This window comes from Carlito syrichta, unplaced genomic scaffold, assembly GCF_000164805.1.
Source record: "Carlito syrichta isolate Samal-C Ts95f unplaced genomic scaffold, Tarsius_syrichta-2.0.1 Scaffold80798, whole genome shotgun sequence".
Classification (NCBI taxonomy): Eukaryota; Metazoa; Chordata; class Mammalia; order Primates; family Tarsiidae; genus Carlito; species Carlito syrichta.
Window position 1 is genome coordinate 5,268 of NW_007024894.1, and position 26,221 is coordinate 31,488.

Below are 26,221 nucleotides of genomic sequence, written 5' to 3' on the forward strand. Positions count from 1 at the left end.
CTTTTCCAATTTGTATGCCTTTTATTTCTTTTTCTTGTCTTACTGTGCTGGCAAGAATTTTCTGTGTCATGTTAAATAAGAGTGGTGCGTTGACATCCTTGCCTTGTCCTCATTGTAAGGAGATGTGCTCAGTCTTCATTATTAAGTACCAGGTTAACTGTAGGCTTTATAAAAATGTTCTTCTCAAATGGAGGAAATTCCTGTTCCTAGTTTTCTGAGTTTTAAAAAAATAAATAGGTGTAAAATGTTTTTTTACATCAAGTTTATAATCATAACATTTTTTTCCTTTAGCTGTTAGTATGGTGGCTTACACTGACGGATTTTTGAATGAACCAGTCTTGACTGTGTATCTTCTGACCAATATCCCTCATAAACAGAGATATAAAAATTCTTAACAAAACTTTTGCAAATTGTATTTATTTTCTATTGTTGCAACTAAAATTTATAAGATAATAGTTCTGGATGTCCCAAATCAGTTTCACTGTGCTAAAGTCAAGGTGTTGACATGGCTGGTTCTTTCCAGAGCCTCTGGGGAGAATCAGTTTACCTGCCTTTTCTAGTCTCCAAGGGCCACCTCCATTCTTTGGTTGAAGGCCTCCTTCCTCCATATTTAAAGCCCACGGTATAGCATCTTCCAGTGTCTCTCTCAGCTCCTGTGGTAGCATTGCTTTCTCTGACTCTGACCCCTGCTTTCCTCTTGTAAGAACCATTGAGGTTACATCAGACCCATATGGATATCCACGTGGATTATCCAAGATAATCTTCCCACTCAAGATCCTTGAATTAATCACAGTTGTAAAGTCATTTTTGCCGTATAATTAACAAATTCCCAGGATACAGGGATTAAGTAGTGAACATCTTGATGGGCATTTTTCAGCCTACCACATCTTTTTTGCACACTATCTTTGTCTGGTTTTGGTATCAGGGTAATATTACGCAGTCTCCTTTTTATCTTTGTAGCAAAATTCTGCTGTGATAATACATTTTACGTTCTGCAATGTTTTTTCGTTCCGTTGCTTTTCGGTGAGTTGGGAATATTGTGATGAGTACTGAGTCTGGTCATGTTGATGTATACTGCATAAGTACAGTGCCATTACATAATAAACACAATGCTTTGCCATCTAATTCAGTAACAAAATAACCCACACTTCACTTCATGCCTTAAATGTGTGACGTTTGACGGCCATTTCTCTCTTCTTGTTTTAAAAAATTACAGTAAGGCAGTATCCTTGGCACTTGAAATGCTGTCAAGGTGTAACTGAGTCATGGTGATTTGTAGTGTGCTCAGCAGTAGTGCAAAGGGATGAGGGCAGCACAGTCTATGCCACAGTCACTCAGGTGCACCACTCTAGTGTAAAAGCAGCCACGAACACTATGGAAATGAATGAGCACCACTGTTTTCCAATAAAACTTTATTGATGAACACCAAAATTTGAATCTTAAATAATTTTCATATGCTACAAAATAGTATTCTCCTGTTTTTATTATTATTTTTTGTTTGTTTTTTCTTAGCCATTTAATAATGTAAAACCTATTCTTAGTTTGTGGGCCACACAAAACAGGTGGCAGGCCAGGCCACATATGTCTTACTAGTTATAATTTGCCACCCCTGCCTTAATCTCAGGGGACCTACACTCTAAAGGAGGAGAAGGAGAAAATAGATAAGTGAACAGAAAAATAGGTAATTTGTGCTGCAAGAAAATTAAATAATAAGGTGGTCAGAGAATGTTTCTGAAGGAATGGGGAAGGTGAACTTGAATGATAGAAGAGCTGGCCATGAGGAAAGTTGAGTACAGAAATACTGAAGAGAAAGAATACCAAAGGCATACCTGGGAGGCAGGCATGAGTTTGGTAAATCAGAGGAATCGAAAAGGATGTGGCAGAAACAAAGCGAAGAGGTGAAATGAGGCAGGAACGTTCAGGAATCTAAGTAAGGACAGCATCATTGTTAAGAATATAATTTTAATTAAGGGACAACAGTAGGAGTCCTGCTAGGTTTAGTCTAATTTTATGTAGTGGGTCTATGATTCCTTGCTAATTTAAATGACCGCACAAAGTACAGAACTGTGAATTTAAAAGACAGACAGAAGAAAAAAATAATTTTATTTTTGTCAAATAGTTTTAGCAATATATACTATCTCCTTTATAATCCAGTGTGTCAATAAGAACAGACACAGTTGGACCACACAATTTATTTCACTAAATGCTAATCCTAACATTACGATGTTTCATTTTACACTTGCTTACAATACAAATTTGTTGATCACTGTTGATATTGTATCAGGACTACAATGAATGTTTTCCAATCACACTACACAAAAAGTTTTTAAGGCCAGCTATAGCAGTATAATGTAAAAAGTCTGGTTTCTTTATGAAACTTAAAACATTAAATCCCCACTTTACACTTTTTTCTTTTTATGGTCAGACCAATCTGTGTGTACCAAGCTTGTTCTATCTAGTTTCTTTTAATGCACTGGAAGGAAAATCATTTTTAGGTTTGCATTGATTTGTGGCAATATTTGTATTCAACAATCAAATGCTACACTATTTCCTTTTAAATAGCTATGCACTTAATTAGTTTCACTTGTTCAGCAATTAATTAGTTTCAGAGACTTCTTATTTTGGTATTGAACCTGACTATTGATGGCTGGAGCAGATGCTGTATCAGGACTGCAATACATGTTTTCCAATCACACCACATAAGTTTCCACATTTGAGGAAAAGCTCTCCATTTTAATATCACCTAATATCTTTCATAATTGTGAAATATCCTTCAACTAGTTTCTTTTGTTCATTTATTTTCTCCAGTACTGCTTCTAGTAAATATGAAGCAAAAGGAAGCTGCAAGAGAAACACACAAAAAAGAGTATTAAAACTCTGTATTTTCTTTCGTTCAAAAACATATACCAGATATCATCAAACCATTAGAACTCAGCTATCTGTAACTCTGCGCCCATAATGGTACCCCGTTGGATCTCTTTTCAACTGATCTCGCTGGTTAGTGTGGGCAATTTTGTCTTTTCTAATAAAAATGATAAAAGAGAAGTAAAATGAAAAAAGATAAACGCCTTATTGAACAATTCATGGTTTACTGACCATGTTAATGATGTAATCTGCAATACAAGCAGCTAAGCCATTTATCTTCAATCAGCTGATCAATAGTAGGTTACAGTCATCTCTAGGGCACACAGGCCCACAGAAGTAGTACTGTATGTTCATCACTCATGAAAGAATGAGAGGGAACTATCAATACACTTGTCTGTGTGAGAACTGAACATCTCAAGAGTTGTAGGAGAAAAACTTCAGAGGAAAAAAATGGCAAAAGAATACCCATTGATTAAGTTGTGATAGAAAAGTTGTTTGGCATATCAAAGTGTAATACACATGTTGCAAACTGCTGAGTTTATGAAATGCAGAGTACCTTTTTAAATTTCATAATTTATATAACTTTTCTGGTAGTATTATTGTTCCCTGTGCTTCACTGGGTTGCCTGTAGAATTCCAACTCATATAATACAGATCAACAGTTATGGGCTGTAAGTAGAAGAAAATCTGAAACGTTGCCCCGATTCCTTCCCATAGCCCTACCAACTTCTATCTATTCTTGTTCCCAGTTACGTAGTATTATAGAAAAGGTCTGTAATAATTAAGAAGCTCATTAAGTCATTTCTTGAATTTGTCCTTTCGATCAACCAGGGAAAGACTACTTTTGTTTACCTGAATACATTAGTGAGATTTCTTATCATGCTCAGCAAACCTCCCCCTACCCCCACCCCAGGCAGAGAAGTAGCATCAGGTCCCTTTTTGTGCTAGGATGGCACTGACGGCATCACTGTCAGCACCCAGCCCAAGACAGCCCGATGACCTCTGTACAGCACTCAGCCAGAGGTATTGTAGTAAGTTAAACCAATCAGAATGGCTCTATCCTGAATTTGAACTGGTGAAAAGAGAAAAAATTGGCTGTGGCAGTAGAGCTGCATAGCAGACAGGCACAAACTGACCACATGAGCCATGACAGAGAAACAGACCAAAGTGGCTCCAGGGAACTGCCTTGGTCATAAAGAGCTTTATAGTTTAACTTGCCTCTTATCTTTATAGTAACCTGCCTTCTCCTAAGGAAGTCTGAGTCTGTGTCTGTTCCCCAGAAACAATGGAGCTTTACATGTTTGTTACTTGAAACTTACTACTGAAGAAAGTATAAGGTACCACAAAAGCCATTTCTTCAGTTTTAAGATATAGCTGAATAGAAGATATACACAGTGTCTTACAAACAGCTTTTCTGGGGGTGGGGGGAACCTACCATGTTAAGCATACACATGCTGCAAATGCATCTCAATTTCAGAAATGTGAGAAAGTGAGAAAAGTATATTTAGAACCAAGAAAAAAGAATATGTTTGATTCTCTTCTTGAAGAAGATATTAACAGAAAATTTTAATTTTGATAAGTTGCTCCTCTTAGATGTGAAGTTGCCACATTGCCAATAAAAATTGCCAGTTTTACAGATACGATACTTTAAATCTTCATAGCAGTAAAATTAGGTGTTAAAAAAGCAAACACTCAAAATAAAACTATTAGGCAGCTTCTATTTGAACTATGCCACTCAGTTGCATATGCATTTCTATCAGAAAGGAAGATGCAAGATGAGAATAATTTTCCACTCCTTGCTGATAGAAACAAAAGCAGGAATGTTTAAAAATTCATTTCCTGAAATTGTCCTAAAAAGAATGATTCTCTGATCAAATAAATGTGGGAAACCAAACTTTAAAACAGTTCCTTTATTTTAAGACTCGAGTCTTTAAGAGGCTAACAGGCACTGTATTTCTCCAAAAGGGCAATGTAATACCTTATTTCTAAATTTATTTGTCCATCCTTTTCTAATAATGTACTTATTATGCTGAACTACTGATCCATGGAACACACTTTGGGAAACATGCTGGCTATAAAATTTCCTGTGTAATAATGTCACACACCTTTCACCAGGCCACAATGTATTGATACTAAAACTCTTATTTGCAAATTTCATTTTCAAGCTTAAATCCATATCTACTGGCTATCTTGTGATCTGAACAATTTTCAACACAATCATTCCCTTTAAAAAATCTATCTCAAAGAACTTCTCTTCCAGGAAGCCGTCAATGTGAAACAAGAGGTCCATTTACTAATTTATTGCCAACAATTCCCTTTATTCTCTTTCCCTGGCTCCCCTAAAATGAAAAGTCCCAAAGTTAAATACAACTGCCTGCCAATCCTGTTTTATTGAACTGTAAGCTTCCTTTAATCTCTGTATAGAGGCTGACACATTTTGGATTTCAAAAAGCAGTAAACCCTTACATCAAGATACACATTATGTGCACATCTATTGCCCTTGCAAGAACCTATTTGTTTATAAACAATTCAGAAGAATAGTGATTGTCTTTATGTCTTACAAGTAATTGTCACATGTCTTACAAGTTCTCTTGAGATTTTTAAAACTTATTTTAATCCAATTTTTCTACTTTCCTTTTTTTAATGAACTAATTGACCTTTTTCCTCTAAGTCCAGTGTTTACTTGTTGTTTATAACTTATATTTTATTGGTAATGGAAATCCAGCTCTCAAAGAGTCTTTGCAAAATTATTTTATGATAGAAAACTTATGCAATGTTATAATACAACAGTTAATAATTGAAGCAAATTTAGAGGAAAACGGCAGATTATAAAACATTTCATAAAATATACTTACTGCTTTCAAATGATACAACAACTTAAGGTAACTGTCAACTAAAACAATTTAAGTAGATGTCTCTCCTATTTTACAAATAGTTACTGCTTTATGGAATATACTCAATTCAATATGTATTCAAATAATGCACTAACAACTTTAGTTTTAAAAATGCCTCTTTTACCAAGTTTATACTATTCATTTATTTAGCAAACTTTTTTCATAGATTGTACAAATATAAATTTCTGCTTAGTCTAGAATGAATCAACACATTTTTTTGTTTATGAAAATGGTTAAGAATGGAATTTTCACATTAACTGGTAATTTTAATTTATTGAGAGTTTTTACTTATAGTACATTAATTCTTAACTATCATAAATTATAGTTAACCTTATCTTGATCAGTCCTGGTTATTTTTTCCCTTCCTTTGGACCATGATAAGTCTCTGAGTAGTAAGTTCCAGAGCTGAGTAACTTAGAAATATAAAGTGAAGAGATCTTCACATGAAGAAATAATTTGCATGCATAATATTCCAGGAAGGTACTCCTTAGGTATGTTACTGGCTTACTGCTTTTTTTTTTTTGAGTTGGAGTCTGACTCTGTCACCCAGACTGGAGTGCAGTGGCCGCTCCTGGCCACCGCAGCCTCCACCTGCTGGGCTCCAGCGATCCTTCTGACTCAGGCTTCCGAGTAGCTGGAATTACAGGCGCGCACTACCACACTCGGCTAATTTTTTGATTTATTGTAGAGATGAGGTCTCGCCTGCCTAGGCGGGTCTCAAACCCACGGGCTCAGGCAATCCACTCACCTCAGCCTCCCAAAGGCGCGGGATTACAGGCTGAGCCACCAAGCCCAGCCAGGCTTACTTTTAACCATTTGACTTAGGCTCCAATGTAACTGTAATTTAATACTGGTAACATGGCAAATCATGATGAATAACTTTAATTGTATGTTTAAAAGTCTCATCATATGTTTATACTTAAATCTGGATATCAGAATTTAAGCAATTCTTGAAATGTACGAATGTCTCCTTAATCTACTGATTACAAAGCCAAAAAATTATAGTTAACCTGAAGTCTTGATGGAACATAATTTAATCTTAGGTGAGTCACGAAAGCACTTCAGAATCGCACATACTACATGAACATCACTTCTCAGCATTCGGTGCTAGACAGAGTCAGGACTAAAGCCATTTTTAAAATATGGAAAGTTTTAAAAAAATATTCACATAGTCTGCTTATTTATTTGCCATACTTTTTAAAAGTGCGAAATATTTTAAAAACACGAAGAGCGGGATACCTGAACCTTCTGCTACTTTAGAATCAAGATTAAGTGCATTAAGTATATTAAGTTTATTTCATACAAGCAGTTTAGATTAAATTCATTATCTCTATTTGCATTCTGAAAGGGGGCTAAAGGTTATTCTAGAAATCCCTCAGATATAGAAGGACACAACAGTCCTTTTGCTGATAGGATTTTAGAGCTGGATTGAGGTAGCAGTCCGACTGGTCAATTGCACCCTATCAAATATATTCTATTTGCATCAAATACAAATATAGCACCTATGAAATACATCTGACAGGACAAACCCAACAACTATGCTGCCATGTGTTTCATCTGTTCTTTTAAAAAGAACCTGTTTTAATGGGACTCTGAGACTTTAGTAAGAAAGTCCAATGTAGTTTATTATAAAAAAACAAAGGTGCAAAATTTGGCATCAATATTTATGCATTTATTTATATACCCATACACATACATATCACATATACATATACACAAGCATACACACATATCTATTTGTACAGGATATACTCTATTACCTTGTAATTAAAAGACTGGATTTGCTAAAATAACCAAGAATGCCATCTGAAGGAACAATTTATTTATAACTTAAATTTGACATTGTCTTTTTTTTTTTTTTTTTTTTTGAGTTGGAGTCTCACTCTGTCACCCAGACTGGAGTGCAGTGGCTGCTCCCGGCCACCGCAGCCTCGACCTGCTGGGCTCTGGCCATCCTTCCGCCTCAGCCTTCCGAGTAGCCGGAATTACAGGCGCGCGCTACCACGCCTGGCTAATTTTTTGATTTTATTGTAGAGATGAGGTCTCGCCTGCCCAGGCGGGTCTCGAACCCACGGGCTCAAGCAATCCACTCACCTCAGCCTCCCAAAGGCGCGGGATTACAGGCTGAGCCTGATGTTGCTTATATTTCTACTATCTTCCTAATAGATACAACTCCTGCAGTTCTGCTGAAATTGACAGCAATGGTAAAGGTTATACTTTGTGTTCCCTTTAATTTTGAATCTTACACTAGAAGTTATAAGACATTTAAGAACAAAGTGTTGAAAGAATTTGTTATCTTATTTGTTCTTTTGCCTCGAGGAGTGCTTCCATAACACTTAAAGTAAATGGATGATCTATCCTATTTATAAAGCCCTTGGGATGGGGGAGATCCTTGGTTAGAAACTTCAGGACTTAGTAAAACAACTGCTAGCAAGCTCTTTATGGTCACGGTAAGTTATATAGAACAGAAGACAAATGCTTGAACGTTTGAATTAGTTATCCCTTCAAACCCAACAGTATCTCTAGGCTGTGATTAGGCTTCCTGTCTGGGTCCTGAGTGACACTATAATTCTCTGTCTTGAGAATTAGCCTAACCCCTGGCCACTGGGTCCTCAGCAACTGACAGTGGTCTTTCCCTCATTTCCCACCAAGTCCCTTTTACCAATGTTCTCACAGATCAGAGCCTACTGCTGTGCCCTCACAGTCCCCTTGGACATCAGTTTGGACCCCGGTGACCTTTTTGGACATTGGCTTCACATGGAGCCTGACATCTTCCTACTGTTTTATCCATCTTCTCCAAGCCCCTGCAAGACCTTTTCAAGGTCCTAGTTGTCTTCTAGCAAAGCCAGCACATATAATCACAAATAATACACTGCAATACTTGTATTCAGTCTATCCTAATATGACTGACTTTCTTCTCAAATGCCAGAAATTGTATGGTATATATACTTTAAGGGAACATGTCCGGTCTCCACATGCTCTTCATGACTAGATGAGATATGCACACCTGAGAGTATCCTTTAAGAGTCCATGGCCTACTGTAACACAAAGGGGGCCCTCTTTATGTCAACAGTAAAGAAATTATTTTGGGTCTCAATAGTACTAAGTATGAATACCAATGTTTACCAATGAATATAAACTCAATTCAGGAAAAGAAACAGCTTAACTGATATAAAAAGTATTTAGTAGGTAGACCCTTGTTATGAACACTATGTTCCCACAAAACTCATGGGTAGAAGCCTCATAAATAGGATTAATGCCTGTGTAAGAAGAGATACGAGAGCTTGCGTCCTCTCTCTCATTTCCTCCCTCCTTCCCTCTCTTCCTCCCTTCCCTCACCCTTTCTCTCTTTCTCTCTCTGCTATGTAAAGAATACAATGAGAAGACCACAACCTAAAAACCAGGAAGAGTGCCTGATCTTGGACCTCCCAAACTCCAGAACTATGAGAAATAAAGGTCTGTTGTTTAAGTTACCCAGTCTATGGTATTTTGTTGTAGCAGCCCCAAATGACTAAGACTATACTTAGTCATAAAAGTAGGAAAAGTAAAAGGGATTAGGAAATATCCACAAAAGATGTGAATTAGCCAGTCTCTTGTTTACCCTTGTGTCACTAAATGTTGATTTAAATATAATTCACTCCAGAATTTGGGTAAATGTGGATGATGGATTATACACAGTCATTAAGAGCATTCATCAAATATAGTTATGCATTGCTTAACAAGGATACAATGTGAGATGTGTCACCAGGCTGTGTCATCATCCTAGAGTGCACTTACACCAACCTCGGTGGTAGAGCGTACTACACACCTGGGCTATGTGGCATGGTCTATTGCTCCTAGGCTCAAATCTGCACAGCATGTTACTGAATACTGTAGGCATCTGTAACATAAGAGTGTTTGTGTGTCTAAATATATAAACATAGAAAAGGTACAGTAGCAGTTTTTAATAAAGGTGATAAGCCTTTTATAAAGGTTTTTAAAAATGGTATACCGTATAGGGCACGTATCAAGAATAGAGCCTGCAGGACTGGAAGCTGCTCTGCGTGAGTCAGTGGGTGGTGGGGAAGTGGGTGTGAAGGCATGAACACTACTGTACACTACTGTACACTACTGTAGACTTAATAAACGCCGTACACCTAGGCTACACTAAATTTTTATTTAAATATCCTTTTTTCTTCAGTAATAAATTAATTTTAGCTTACCATAACTTTTTCCTTTATAAACTTTAATTTTTAAAAAACTTCTTGACTCTTTTGTAACAGCATTTAGCTTAAAATATGAATACATTATACAACTATATAAATTACTTTTTTCTGTCTCTAACTTAGAACTGTTAAAAATATTTTCTTTAGGACATGGACCAGTCAGGGTTCATAACTACAAAAAACATTCCTTTCTTTATACCCCTATTCTATAAGTATTTTTCCATTTTTTAACTTTATGAACTTTATACTTTTAAACAAAGACAGACACATAGTTTAGCCTAAGCCTACACAGGGTCAGAATCATCGGAGTCACTGTCTTCCACCTCCACCTCTTGTCCCACTGGAAGGTCTTCAGGGGCAAGAACACATGGAGCTGTCATCTCCTATGATAACAATGTCTTCTTCTGGAATACCTCCAGAAGGACCTGCCTAAGCTTTTTTATTTTTAATAAGCAAAAGGAGTATATTCTAAAATAATGATTTAAAGTATGGTGTTGCAAATACACAAACTAGTAACAGCCAACTGTTATCATTATCGAGAGCTGTGTACTGTAGATAACCGTATGTGCTATACTTTGATATGATTGACAGCACGGCAGATTTGCTTACACCAGCATTGCCACAAATACATGAGTGATGTGTTGTGCTGTGATGTTACGATGGCCATGATATCACTTGGTGATAGGAATTTTTCAGCTCCACTATAATCTTAAGGGATCACTGTTGTACAATGACGGAAGTCAGTGACTGGAATGTCCTTACGCAGTGCGCGACTGCATTATGTGCTAGGCAATGGGGCTAGGAAACTTCTGGGGTGACTTGGACCAATCTGGCACGAAGATATGTTTTTAGAATAAATTAAAAATAATTAAGCACAGAAAATCACCAGATTTATTTTCCATATATAGTTTTATTTATTTTCCATACATTTTCCCTTGGCCTCAACTATTATTATCCTTTTAAAGAGTGACAAAACACTTTCTCAGGTGACATTGTATTTTGACATGCATTATTTTATCATTCCCAGTCTGTGAGGTAGTATTTTTTTCCTTTCTATTTTACTGCTGAAGATATTGAGTTAAGGAGGGTTTAGTTACTTGCCTTGAACTAACTGCTTCACATGCTGCTATGAGACAGGATACACACTCAGGTCTTGTGACTACAAGCCTTTGCAAATATACTGCCTGGAGACAGTTCTGGTCAATATAAGGAGAAACTGAATAAGTTTCAGGCACGTAATGCTTAAAATGGATGTCTTCAGCAGTTACTGAATTTCCTATTATTCCACAAAGCAGAGCTCATGCTCTGGAAGCTTAAGTATTTTGGTTGGCTTAAGTATTTTACAATGCAAAAATGTTAAATATAGTGTTTTGATTTAATTACCTCATAGTACCTCCTTCATATATCTTGTTCTGTTTTCTACAGGTCAAGGCAAAATCTAGTTCTAAATCTAGATGAAAAGTGTTCTTGATGATATCCCTTGAGAATTACAAAAAACAGAATGAGGTGACATAGGCTGGGCTTCAAGTGCAGGAACAGGAGTGATTTTTTTCTCTACTGGTTCTCTGGGTAAACCATATGTTAAGGGTATAATTTGCTGACTTTTGTTTTCCCTTAGCATATTATAGGAGATGAAAGATTATGCATTGTGTCCTCAAGGAATATATCTATCCAGAAGGCAGAGATGGGTTATACTAATTTGGCTCTTATATTAACAAGAGCCTCTCAACGCATTGGGAATAAGGAGGTAAGGGTACTTCTGTAAATTAAATCAATTAAATCATGATGAAGAGGAATAGTACCTGTGTATATATCCCCAATATACTGACTATAAATTCTACTTTAGATTTTTTAGAAAATTGTGTATGTTATAGAAATATCTTAAATTTTATCATTTTAACCACATTTAAGTCAATTACTCAGTGGTATTAATTACGTTCATGTTGTGTTGTAACTATTGCCATCTATCTCCAGAACTTTTTCATCTTTCCAAACTGAAACTCTGTACCTACTAAACAATAATTTCCCATTCCCCTCCTCTTACCAGCTGACCACCATTCTACTTCATGTTTCCATAAGTTTGACAACTCTAGGTACCTCTTATGAGTGGGGTATGTATCCTTTTGTGCATGGCTTATTTCACTTAGCATAATATCTTCAAGATTCATTCATATGGTGGCATAAATCAGTACTTAATTCTTTTTTTAAGGTTGAATAATCAATTTTATATATATACCACATTTTGTTTATCCATTCATTTATCAACAGGCATGTAAACCATTTCTATATTTTGGCTATTGTGAATAATGCTGTTATTTGCACTGGTGTACATATATCTGTTTGAGTCCCTGCTTTCTTTTTTGTTTGTTTGTTTGTTTGTTTTTGAGTTGGAGTCTCACTCTGTCACCCAGACTGGAGTGCAGTGGCCACTCCCGGCCACCGCAGCCTCGACCTGCTGGGCTCCGGCGATCCTTCTGCCTAAGCCTTCCAAGTAGCCGGAATTACAGGCATGCGCTCAGGCGGGTCTCGAACCCACGGGCTCAGGCAATCCACTCACCTCAGCCTCCCAAAGGCATGGGATTACAGGCTGAGCCACCGAGCCCGGCGAGTCCCTGCTTTTAATTCTATTGGAGATATATCCAGAAGTGAAATTGCTGGATAATATAGTAACTCCATGGCAGTTTTTTGAGAAACTACCATAGTAGCTGTACCACTTTACATTCCCATTAGCAATGTGTAAGCACACCAATTTCTCTACACTCTCACTAACACTAACTTCGAACTTCAGAGTTTAAGTCATTGAGGACTTGTATCGTCCCATTTGTGTTCCATGGTGACTAGCACTTTTATATACTATAGGCACTCAGTAAAACTTTGTTGGATAAATAGTATAACTAATTTTAAATGTATGTAGCAATTGAAATAGCTGTTAGTAAAGAACTTCTAGGCAGAAATCTTTTATACTGGGTTGAGACTAATTTTAGAATACTAGCTATAAACTTCTTTGTCTTCTTACAGCACAAGAATACATATTAGAGGAGATAAAACTACACTAAGAAAATTACCAAAATGGCTAAGAAAAAAACAGTTACAAGAAATAACTGACAATGTAGATTTGAAGAAATTTAATTATTTTAAATAAGGGTTCTGTTAACTTTAATCAAAAATAGGCTTCAAACAGTTAAATTAAAAAAAAAAAAAATCCAGGAAGGCTGAGTGGAGGGTTTTTAACTCTTGCTATTTCATCTAGATGTCAGGAGTAAGTCTGTGTAGGTGACTGAGTGCCAGGAGAAACTTTCAGTTAACCTTCAGGCTGATAGTATATTCTATTTACAAAAGCCGGAGAGATTTATAAAACTCTTCCCACTGCCACACTGCAAGACATTCTATAGAAGGTAAGCATATTTTGCAGAGAGGGCACTGGGGAAAGTAAGGCATTTTAAGTTTCAGCATTTGCAAGACCTGAAGCAACTAATAGGAACAGGGATATTTAAAGCTAAAGAAAAACCACTGATCACAGTCTGTATTTTAAATTCTCAACAACTGAGGCAAAAAGACATATTTTTATATCATTGCAATATAAGAAAATAATCTATAGAAAGTGGACTAAAGTGGATGAAATAAAACCAAGAAAAGGATTAGCAAATAATAAAGAATAAAGCAACATAAAACAAAATCAAGACACATTTTCTAGTCATTCATGGTTTTTTATACAAATCCTAGTAAACAACCATAATCTGGTTAATAACTGTATATTATTTGTTTTATACTTTCATAAAAAGTTTTATACATTTCAATATACACACATATACCCATAAATTCTATTCAAGTGAACTTTCTAGTAAATTTCATAGTTTATACATTCTAACTATTTGTTTATTGTCCACCATTCTCAGAAATGAGGACAGAGGATTTTTATTTATTTTGTTCACTGGTGTATTTCCCTGAAATACCTAGTATGTAGTAGGCACTCTTATGTTTTTTGAATGAATTCCAGAGTATAGGCTCAGTTTAATCCCCACTAATTCTTTTCATTGCCTTTATAAAGTCCCAAGTACAAAGGACTATTTTAGGTATTATGAAGACCTGGAAATGACTTTTATTATAATTTTAATTTGGGGGGTCAGAATGAACCAAACAGATTAAACAATGCCTTTTTGAGGGCAAAGGTTTAAAAAAATTGAGTCCTTAGTTTGATATGTGAATAGATAAGATCAATTAGAGTATTAAAGAACAACTCCTTATGTACCAACTGAAAGGAAGCTATTAAGTTTGAAATAAACTAATTTACTTCCTTTACTCTTATTTACAGGAGACAGAAATTCAACTTCAAATGCATTTAAGAAATCACTACCCAGTGGTGGGGGCACCGCATATGTGATACAAATACTTTACTGAATTTACTTTTACATGTATTCTTTATTCTTTTCTAAAATATGTCCCATATCGAGGGATCATTTGTTTTACATGAAGATATAAATCACATAACAAAATTCATCATTTTATAGTGTATACTTCACTGGCTTTTAGTATACAAATTTGGGCAACCATCAACATTACATAATTGCAGAACATTTTCATCACCCCAAAAGAAATTCTGTATCCCATTGGCAACCTCTGGCAACCACTTATCTGCTGTCTGTCCTGATAGATTTGCCTATTCCTGACATCTCATTTGAATAGAGTCATACTATATAGCGTTTGCGACCAGCTTCCTTCACTTAACATGAGATGTATCACGTTCCTCCATGTTGTGGCATGTGCCAGTGCTTCATTTCATCTTGTGGCTCAGTAAAGTTCCATCGTAAGAATGTGCCACAGTTTGTTTATCCATCCATCAGTTGGTAGGCCTGATTGAATAGCAATTAAATTTCAAGTCCCTTCCACTTCTGAGCTCTTGTGAATAATGCTGCTATGCATACATTAAGGTACAAGTTTTTATATAGAAATGCGTTTTCATTTCTCTCGGGCATGTACCTAGGAGCAGAGTTGCTATATCCTATAGCAGCTCTGTCTTTAACTTTTTGAGGAACTGCCATGCTATTTTCCACAGGGCAGGACCATTTTACATTCCTACCAGCAATGTGCTCGAGTGTTCCATCTTCTCCAGATCCTTACCAATACTTATTACCTTTCTTTATTCTTGTCATCCTAGTGGGTGTAAAGGAATATCTCATTTTTGTTTTTGATTTGTATTTCCCTAATGGGTAGTAATGTTGAACATCTTTTCATGTGCTTACTGGCTACTCGTATAGCTTCTTGGAGAAATGTCTGCTCAAATCTTTTGCCCATTTTAAACTTGGCATTTGTCTTTTTTGTTGTTGAACTGTAAGAGCATGAAATTTCACTGAAGAGAGCCAGACAGAAACCAGACAGAGAGTCAGACAGAAAACTGGGTTGAAATAATAAAAAATTGTGAATCTTTCAATATTAACAAATTATATTTATTGTTAGCCTGCTAAATGTTCTATGGCTTCAATTGCTATCAACATCTCTTGCTTCACCTCTTTTGTTCCCTAAAACTCTTAAAGGTATTCGTATCTTTCTTATCATGTTGAGTATTAAACTCTCCCATCTTTGGTTTCTACTTTCATATCCCTTCTCTTCATCTAATCTTACTACTGCTATCTGCTCACTCACTATAGCACGAATCACATCTATCTCCAACCTTTCTACTTCTATGGCCATGGCACAGTCAGACCTTTATTGCCCCACACCTAGACTACCTGCTTGTTCCCCATCTCGTGTATTTTTTAAAGCACAGTTCTGCTTGTGTCCCTCCTAGTCAAAAGCTTGTATAATTTGGTCCCAGCCCACTTTTCCTATCTGTTTTTTCTACCATTTCCTAAACTACAGAAAAAGTAAATTTGGTGGTTTCTCCATCCTACTACAATAATTAATTTGTTTGTGTCTCTACCATAAACTGTATGTTTAAGAAATGTACTAATGTGAAAGAGAGATTAATGGAAGTAAACATGTCCAGAGAAATTAAAGGCAGCCATGTCACAGAAAATAAAAGTAGATCCCAGAAAGATTTTAACATAATCCTTATTTCTAGAAATGTGTGGAAACAAATATGAGGTGGAGATGTCAAATATCTAAAATTACCAATTACATTAAGACTACTTGAAATAAATACATATAAAAACATATATTTGCTCCATGCATCAAATATAGATAAATTAAAATGTTAGACCTTTTAGTTCTTATGCACTTTTGGCTAACAGCAGCAGTGGGTATTAGATTATTGTTTGCCACATGGCAGAATACCTTTTAATTTTGTGATAAATACTTTATTGATATAAAATTTTATCAAATGAATGCAGAAAAAATGTTTTAACAGAAAACAATTCTGTAACAAACAAATTAAACCAAAAACAAAATCACAGGGTCAGATCCACCCCTATAATCTCAGAATTCTATCATACACAGCACCCAATACAGAGAGAAGACATAAAAGGGATGTTTTCCTATGATTTTATCTTCAAAATATTTTAATAATCAAACATCAATATTTAACCACTTAGTATTTTTTTGAAAATATGCTTAATTATTCCAAAGCTTGAAGATCACAAAAGCTTATATACAATGAGCTGTAAGTCATAAACAAAACAAAATGCATGAATGAACATATTACACTTTTGCCCACACAATCCTACGAGCATAACTCAGACTGTAAAAAAACTGATGGGCAAAGAAAACCTTTTCTAAAATTCAGGACAAATATAATTGCTCCGATTGAGAGAGAAGAAAAGTAGGCTAAAAAAAGATGTTTTCTATTTTATAGATTTTTCTCTCGGGTGTGATTATAAAGCGACATTCAAGTGCAACCAACAAAGTCCCTATTTTTTCTTGCACAAAATTCAAAGACATCAGCAGAACCACCCATGTCAGTAATAAAAATAAAAAGTCTTTGACTTTTTAAATGTTATCATACTGTCACAGTGGAATAAAATTAGCTTGAAAAATGATCGAGAGGCACATGATGCAGTTCATTATGTATAATAGCAACAGCAGCGGTTTCCCAGTGTTCGTAAAGGCTACGCCATTAAATTTACCTCCAGTCAATAATTAGGAGTCCACAAATAAACCTGGGCAATTAAATCAATACTGCCTGGCAATTATATTCCAGAGTCCAGGCTCAGTGGCACAAAAAGGCACTATATCAAGCTGCAGTAGTAAGCAATCTGATGCCATCTTAAACGGGTTTTCTTACACTAACTGGACAGAATAAGCATACATTCAGATAATGTAGAATGCGTGTATGTACCTCTACATGTGTTAGCCAGAAAACCAGGTCCAGTGTCAGTATAGCTTCAGTAAAATGTAATAAAGCTTTTATACATACGCATTTATTATTTTATGGTCATAATGGCTGACAAAATTTCTTTTCTTTTTTTTTTTTTTTGAGTTGGAATCTCACTCTGTCGCCCAGACTGGAGTGCAGTGGCCGCTCCTGGCCACCGCAGCCTTGCCTGCTGGGCTCCGGCAATCCTTCTGCCTCAGCCTTCTGAGTAGCCGGAATTACAGGCATGCGCTACCACACCTGGCTGATTTTTTGATTTATTGTAGAGATGAGGTCTCGCTGTCCTGGCAGGTCTCAAACCTGCGGGCTCAGGCAATCTACTCACCTCAGCCTCCCAAAGGCGCAGGATTACAGGTTGAGCCACCGAGCCCGGCAAGGTGAACATTTTAAAAACTAAAAAGTTTCTTTTTATCATTTTTCAAGCTGGGGGGAAAAAACCCTCACTACAATAGTTATTGAACTCCTTAAGGTGCCAGGCACTGAGCTGGGTTCTGGGAAGACAACATGATAAAGAAATGGCCTCTCTTCTTAAAAGCAAGTTGTCTGTGTGAAAGGCTTGGCCTGGCACCTGCACGTCTACACTTAAACAACTTAAGCAGAAGATTGCCAGTCATCTTATTTTTGAAGTTACTCTAGATAATGTTCCAAAAGTATATAAAGCTGATCCTAAAAGTATAGTTTATATATTATTTACTTATTCTTGACTTGACCCAAAACACAAAACTGCTATTTGTTCATATAAATATAAAATAATTACATTTAATAACAGCTTCTATGATTAATTTCTACATAGAAACACTTGCAATGACTTTCAAAAATCACAGTACGATATTTCTCTTTGATGTTTTGACAGATATGTGTTAGCTCTTATTTGTTCCAGTTCATTTTAAAAATAAGCAATTAGGTTAAGCAAAAAGAGCGATAATGAAAAAGTTTTAGAATACATTACATGCTGTCAGCAATGTCAAAACAAAAGCTGGCTATGACTAGAAAAGCAGGGCTCTCACCTGCCAATAAACTGCCCTTGATCACTTACAAGAGGGGCGCATCCCAGAAGACTATATGTGTATTAAAAAAATACTTGAAAGGGAAGAAAAAGTATCACACAGGTCACAGCAGCAATCTCAATAGAGCCCTCAGGGATTTCAACTCGTCTTGGCCTTGTCATCCTCTATGCAGCTTTCCACTCGGCCCAGAAAATGTCGATAGGAAAATGTTTGAGGGGCCTCTGGTGGAAATTTTTTCATTCTTTCTGCATTGACAGGATGCCAAATCAATATTTACTTCCCACTAACAAGCTGCTCGAGGTCTCAGTAGAAAATATTGTAGAGAATGCGGGAAGACACAGTAATAAACAGCTGTCTGGCTGTGAGGAAAACATGAATTGACTGGAAACAGGTCCACAGTAAAAGGTCACTGAAACCCATGAACTCCTCAGGTGTCCACATCAACTACGAACTTTAAAGACACATAATAAAGAATCTTTTTTCCTAAGAGGTCTGAGAGAATGGATCCTCTTCAGTCTAGCAAGCACAGAGGTTGACTCAATAATTTAATTAATGAATTTGGTAAGACCCATGTTGGCTCTTTCCCCAGGCATTTGCTTCATTTGTTAAGTCCAAAAGTACAAATAGAGGGTTAACTTTCCTGTCTACCTACTGGAAAATCTTTTTACCTACCAAAAGTAAATAATGGGTAAGTGTTTATAAAAAGTTAGACCTCTAGTAAAAATGTAAGCCTTGGAATTCTTATTCAGAAGTTTAACATATGAAGCATACAAATGAAATACCTGTCCTTCAAGAAGTCTCTGAATATACAACAGCCATTCCTTGTCATTTTCAGCATCTACCTTTGTCTTTTCAATTTCCTAAAGAAAGAAAATAAAAAACACTGGTATTAAATTGCATTTATATGAACCTAATCATACACTACTAAATACCAAAGAAATCTAGAAAAATATCAGTAGAATTAAATTCAACAAAGAACAGCTTGTCTCCTCAAGCAGAAATATGTAAATCCATACTCTTTAATATTTAATTTATAAATATTTACATACTGTGGAAGATAAAGTTCTATTTTTATATCTCACAGTAATTCAGAAGTATTTTATTTCTGCGTTCACAGTAGAGTTCAAGGTAGGAACTGAGATGGAGAACAATTTAAATAAAGTAAGAAATACCACAGAGCTATATAAAAGAATCATTTATAAGCGACACTTGTAAGATAACACAAAATCTTAAACTACAAAATATGAGTTGCCAGCTAAGGGGTAATTGTAATCACAAAAAGAATAGATCATGGCATGACTCTGGTATATTTAAATGCTTGTTGATTTAAAATATTCAATAATCTACTGATAGGCAGGGGGTACTCCAACTCAAAGAGCTGTAAGTCACTAAGTATTTTCAACATATCAATTATCATGATAAAATAGTTTTGATATTATAATGTATTCACATGTGCAGTTGATGATTTGCTTAAAGTTGCAATTTCATTTATGGGGAAAAATGGGACTTTTCAAAAAGTGAAGGGTTTAAGAACTAACATTCGTTGAAATTCACTGTATGCCAAGCATCATGCTAGGCACTTCAGTCAGGCTTTCACAGTTTGGACATGAATTTACCACAGCTTCATACAGTTTAAAGAACATAAACCAGGAGGCCTGAGCTCTACTTGGGCAAGGCACTCAAATCCTTAGGTCTCTGGAAGATGCAGGAATCAGTGAAAATAAGCTATGGTCTATAATTACATCTCGTAAATATATCAAGGTATACTGATCCCTCTCAGAACAGTGTGCTTGTATTTCTTTTTCTTCCAGAAGGGACTTAAGTTTGTATGAGATGCCTGTTACAGTGCTATGTACTCGGTCTACTCAGAAGCAGAGGTGCCATTTCTTCACAGAAGTGTCCATCTAGTCTTCGGGATTATAGACACCCTTTTCTAATTCACATCCTTAAAAGGATAACTTTTTCTAGTTTGCCTATTCAAACAGGGTGTTTTTCTCTAATTTGTCAGCCTGGAGAAGGCATCTTTTTAGAGACTGTTTAGAGGAGACAGGAAAGGATAACTGACTTGAATAACCATTTGGTCTAAAAAGGTGGTGGTTGTGTTCCTGAACGTGTGTGTGTTTGTGTAAGTACATGTGTGCATACGCAAACACACACGCATACAGACAAATGCACATTTTGCTAAGTCTGCCTGTTTTAAAATTCCTAGGCAACAGCAGAGACCTCAACTTTAATTTTTTGTTAGGTTTCTAATTATCAATCAACACATTTTAATTAAATGTCTGTAAAAAGGCATAGTTAAAAATTAGCTGGGCGTGGTAGAACGCCTGTAGTTCCAACTCTTTGGAAGATTGAGGCGGAAGGATCGCCGGAGCCCAGCAGGTCGAGGCTGGGGTGGCCCTGAGCATGCTACTGCACTCCAGCCTGGACGACAGTGAGACTCCAACTCAAAAAAAAAAAAAAAAAAAGCATAGTTAACACCCTTACCAGAGTTACTATTATCTCCCGTGTGTCTTATATTTGATACTGTATTTGATAATGCTCTTGTTCTTCAAAGTTTAGAATTTGGTAGAAAGTCACGGACATTGTGGCATAGCTGCTGAAAACAGAAACTGAAAATTTACCATCCTATTCACCCATAGGATAAAAATAATCTCTGCCGGATTCTTCTGAGCTCTATTCTAAGAATCCTTGGTAGTTTAAAAACCTTTGCAAGTTGTAGATTTGCTCTACTCCAGAAGATCTTTGAGAAGCCAATGAGGGGGCTGAAGGATGATCTCATACACACACGTCTATTATTTTATTTATTCATTGGGCAGCTACTCATTGGGAAGCTACTATTGCCACCATCTCTTTAATCTTTCCAGACAATAAAAAATCTAGTATTTGTGAATTCAGAGGCATAAGTTCACTCAGAAGTTCAGAGGCACAGTAGGGCAGGAACAAGCATCCTCCATGGGTTTCATAGAAGACTATACAGGATGAGATTCCACTGTTTTTTAGGCAGCAACTATGTGAAAAATGCGGTGCCCTCCCCAGGAAGTGCTAACGTGCCATTTAAGACCTCTACCTATATACATATAAATTCACTCACATGGGAATATTTTACCCATTTTAAGCAATAAACATATTTTTCAACAATATATTTTCAAAAAATATATTGATAAACAATAGTTTAGCCAGGAAAGTCAATAGATTTACTACTTTTTAAAAAAATCGCACAAGGAGGAAAAATCCTCAAATCAATGGTGACTTAGCTTAACTAAATCCATTCAAGCTGGCTTAATTAAAAATACTGGCTTATAAGATATATATTAAGATTAACTAAATTAAAGAAAATGGAAGAGAGGGGAAAGAATAACTTAAATAACAAGCAATTCAAAAGGTTTTATGTACTGGCTTATGTTTATATTCACAGTTACATTTCTCTAAAGGCTTTTTGAGTTGGTTAATACTCAATGTATACCTTTCATTGGCTTTTTAACAATCTTACCGTCATTAATATTATCTTAAAGATACATTTATAAGAAGTATAAAACAAATGAAAAGATGTAATTAAATTCAATGTGTAATAAGTCCTTTATTAATAAAGATTTAAATGATCTTACCACTTCATCTTCTGTGTCCAATATTTCCTCCAGATCTGACTGTGAAATATTCAGGATAGAGGCTGCCAAGGTCTGGGCTTTATGGGTTGAGGTTTTACAAGCATGCCTGCTTTTCTTCATTTTGTTAAGGTCTCTGATTTGTCTCCTCACCACATGGACATCACTTTGTAACTCTTTGACCAAAGCCTGCAACATATTGGAAAGAGCATGGGCTCATATGGAAGTCATAATGAAAACAAGGCACTCATAACATAAAAATGTGAAGATACTAACAAATCATTTTTATTAGGATTACTTGATTTTATATATTGTAGAATATAACAGATTACTCTTTACCTATTGACAGTAAACAATAAAAGCTCTCTTAAATGACCATTTGCCAACTTGCCAGATTACCCAAAGCTCTCTATTCCCTCTGTAAGCATTCATCAAGAAAGATATACCAACTGATATCTTACTTGGTGAATGCTTACAGCAGACAGGCTAATTTTAATCATGCCAAGTACAACTTCTCTCACTAGCTGACCTGATGCTAAGAGTCAAGTTCTATTTATTCCTAAGTGTGTATAAATTAGTTGTAACAGGTTAGTTACATAATTCATGTAATTATTGCGTAAACCAATGAAAGATGGCTGCAGAAAGAATTGTGTCTTTCACTGGGATAAAAATGCTGTAGTGGGATTTGAGAAAGACAAATTAGGTAAAAGTGCAATTAAATTATGTGTGGGCAAAACAACACTAAAGAATTGAAGAAAAATCTTTAAAAATCTAGGGTTGCTTTATAAGACTTTACGTTCCCCCTTTGCGCTCTCAATAAATACTAGCCCATACCACACTTACACGTGCATAAGAAAAAGGTATCTCTAATTTCGAATGGACAGAATTCTGTGTCTCAGTACATGGCCTTGTGAACTGAGAGCAGGTTAGATGGTCAGGCTACTCCCAAACTTTTGCTAGCTCAAGCAATGTTGCAATAAATAATGGCACTCATGTAGCCATTTTGCCTCTCTAGGATATATCACTATAAGTAAAATTGCGGACCAATTTGTAATTTTGAGAGCTGTTACTTAATTCTATTCCTGCTCCCCCTCTAAATAGTACTAATTTATACCTCTTCAAAAAATGCATCAAAATACTTGTTTCTCTACACCATTAGCAAGACACCAAGTTGGTATTTCCGTGTAGTTTGTTTTTCACTGTATTTTTAAGTTTCATGTCTCTTTTTATAAATGAAGCTGAACATCAGCCTTAAGGAATATTCTCTTTTGTTTTGTTTTTCTTTCTGATTTATAGGAATGTTCTCTATTTTAGGGAAATTATATTTGTCCATTGTATACATTTCAATTTTTCATAATTTGCTCTTTTCCTTTTGACAGCAATTATAGTATTTTATGCCAACGAAAATGTTTTTAGTGTTTTTAGTATTTGATGCACTCAAATTGAATTTAGTGGGATACTTTAAAAAGCATTCTTCACAATGAGATATACAAAAGGTACTTTTAAACCATGAATTTTTAGCTAGTTTTAAGTTTTAATTTTTAACCTAGAATATGCTATCCATTGTTAATCATTTAGAAGATTACTACTCAGTTGTCTCACCACCACATAGCAAATAGTCCATCTTTTCCCCACCAATTTAATAAATGTTTATGTCAGTATCTGGACTTTCTGTTATGTTCCATCTTCCCTGCTGCCCGCTCCCAAAAAATCTTACTGGAAATTTTATGTGAATCATGTCAACTTTTACTTGGATTATATTAACATTTTGGGAGGCTGAGTCTTCTTAATCAAAAAACAGGATATTTCTTTCCATTTGTTTAAGTCTTCATCTGTGTGACAAAGGATCATTTTAAAGTTTTCATTTTATAGATCTAGTTTATTTGTGGGCATTTCCTTTTACTTTGACTGCATATAATACTGATTGTGGCTTGTTTGTATAAAACTGTTGATATACATATATATATTTTGTGTGTGTGTGTGTGTATTGAATTTCATTATTTGTTATAAGAATTTTTCAGTTGATTCCTTTTAGTTTCTAGGAATTTAAATATATTTTCAAAGATTGATAATTTTATCTCCAATTTTTATTTTTATACTTCTAATTTCCTTCTCTCTTTTCTTATTTCACTGGTTATTAAGTTCCTCTTGAACAATTAAATTGCAGTATTGATGGACACTCTTGATTTGTTTCTGATTTTAGTGCAGTCCTAGGAAACACTATACCAGCATTTACGTTGAGTTAGCCATATAATAGTATATTAAGAAAGTAACTATCTACTTGTATTTTATTTTTATTTTTTGCAGAAATTTATAAATTGTCTTAAATCCATTCTAGCATTCATATAAACTGTGGTATTAATTTCTATCATACAACTATTGGTAGGATTATTAATACTTTTTTAGTATTTAATTTTCCTTGCATTTTTAGAATAAACTCCACCTGATTGTGGTATATTATTTTTTGGTGTGTTGCTAAATTTATCTGGTAATATTTTATCTAAAATTTCTGCAGTGATAGGAAATTGATTCATTTTTATTTTGTTCAATCTTCAAACAAGTTTGAAACTTTTGGTTTTTTTCCATGCTTATAACGGTTTTAATGAGATTGAATTTATCTGCTCTTTAGTAATGTGGTAGCACTCACTGGCATTTGGCCTAGTACTAATTACAAGGGAAGGCAGCTTTTTGACAATTAGTCTTGCTTTTCTTTATTCTGGAGTGTGTTTTGGCATATTTTATTTTTCTAGAAAATTATCTATTTCATTCAGGCTTTCAGATTTCTTTGCATGGAGTTCAGAAGTTTGCCATAATTTTATTTTTTAACAGTGGTTATTTTAACTTCTTAGTTCTTATTTTGCTCGTTGTGTTTTCTTTTTTTAGCCAGGTAAGCTAATGCTTTATCTATTTTATTGCTTTTTTCTTTTGTTTTCAAAAAATAAATCTTGCATTCATTAATTTTACAATTTTACAAAAATTTACAAATTTTTAAAATTCCATTTTCATCTTTAGATTTTGGTTATTTTTTTAATCCCTGGCTGAATGCTTATTTTAATTTTTTATTAAATATGTAAAGTTACTTAATTTTTGAGCACTGTTTTAGATGTATCCTGTGGGTTCTAATAATTCTATAATGTTATTATTTTAGGGATATTCTGCAACATGTTCAGATTTCCTCTTTAACCTAGTAACTTTTTAATTTTAAATATTTAGGTGGTGGCCAGGCTTGGTGGCTCAGCCTGTAATCCCAGCACTTTGGGAGACCGAGACGAGTGGATTGCCTGAGTCTGAGAATTTAATACCAGCCTGGGCAACTTGGTGAGACCTTGTCTCTACAATAAATAAAAAACTAGCTGGGCATGGTAGCACGTGCCTGTAGTCCTGGCTACTTGGAAGGCTGAGGCACAAGGAGTTCTGGAGCCCAGCAGGTTGACACTAGGGTGGCCGTGAGTGTGCCACTGCACTCCAGCCTGGGTGACAGAGTGAAGCTCCAAAAAAAAATTTATATATATATATATATAAAAAACATATATTTACATTTTAATATATATTATATTTACATTTATATGTATATATATATTTGGTTTTGTAATAAATTATAGCTTCATTGCATCATCTAAACTATTTAGTATTTATAGATAGTATTTATCTATTCATTTAAGTATTGATCTATTATTTGTACTATTAATAGAATGCTATCTATAATAGTTCTACCTTTCCAAATTAATCAAGATTGTTTTGGGGTTTTTTTTTTGACTCTTAGGTTGGATCTCTGGATAAAGACTCTGAGATGAAGGTTTGTGTGTGGAAGTTTTATGGGGAAATGTACTTAGGAGCAACTATAAGAAATGTAGGGAAGCAGGACTGGGCAAAAGGAGCAGATATGCATTGCAGTTCCAAAAGAGGCTTTATGCTGTCTTTTGAGAAGCTCTAGAAATGACATGGTCTTTCAGAGCTGTCTCACTTTTGTTCTGTCTACCTCCTTATAATTGACGTAAAGTTTTCACTTAGTTTTTTTTTTCCAAGTCTGGAAACTTTATTAGAACATATCCTGGGTACAACATATTAAATCAATTTTCCTTGGTTCATATTATGTTCTTTAAAGTCTTTCTATTTCTGGAAATTATTTTTGGATTGTAGCCTTCAATATATTTGTTCTAGTCCATTATTTTAGTTTTGTTCTTTAAAGACTCCAATTATACATATGTTGAGTCTTTGTTACCCGTTCCACAAATCTCCTTCTTCCTTTCCTTTCCTTTCCTTTCCTTTCCTTTCCTTTCCTTCCCTTCCCTTCCCTTCCCTTTCCTTTCCTTTCCTTTCCTTTCCTTTCCTTTCCTTTC

The 26,221-nt window shown here is 35.3% G+C and overlaps 1 protein-coding gene across 1 annotated transcript in view; it reads right to left on the reverse strand.

Moving 5' to 3' along the window:
• Positions 1-1,395: 1,395 nt before the first annotated feature.
• Positions 1,396-26,221, reverse strand: part of CNTLN (centlein) — a gene marked incomplete at its 5' end in the record, with an annotated part of 142,116 nt that continues 117,290 nt past the window's right edge. Inside the window, 3 exons of the mRNA XM_021710978.1 lie at positions 1,396-2,841; positions 19,059-19,136; positions 21,885-22,070. Of these exons, the coding sequence (XP_021566653.1) occupies positions 2,740-2,841; positions 19,059-19,136; positions 21,885-22,070 (366 nt within the window). The remainder of the gene's footprint in view (positions 2,842-19,058; positions 19,137-21,884; positions 22,071-26,221) is intronic.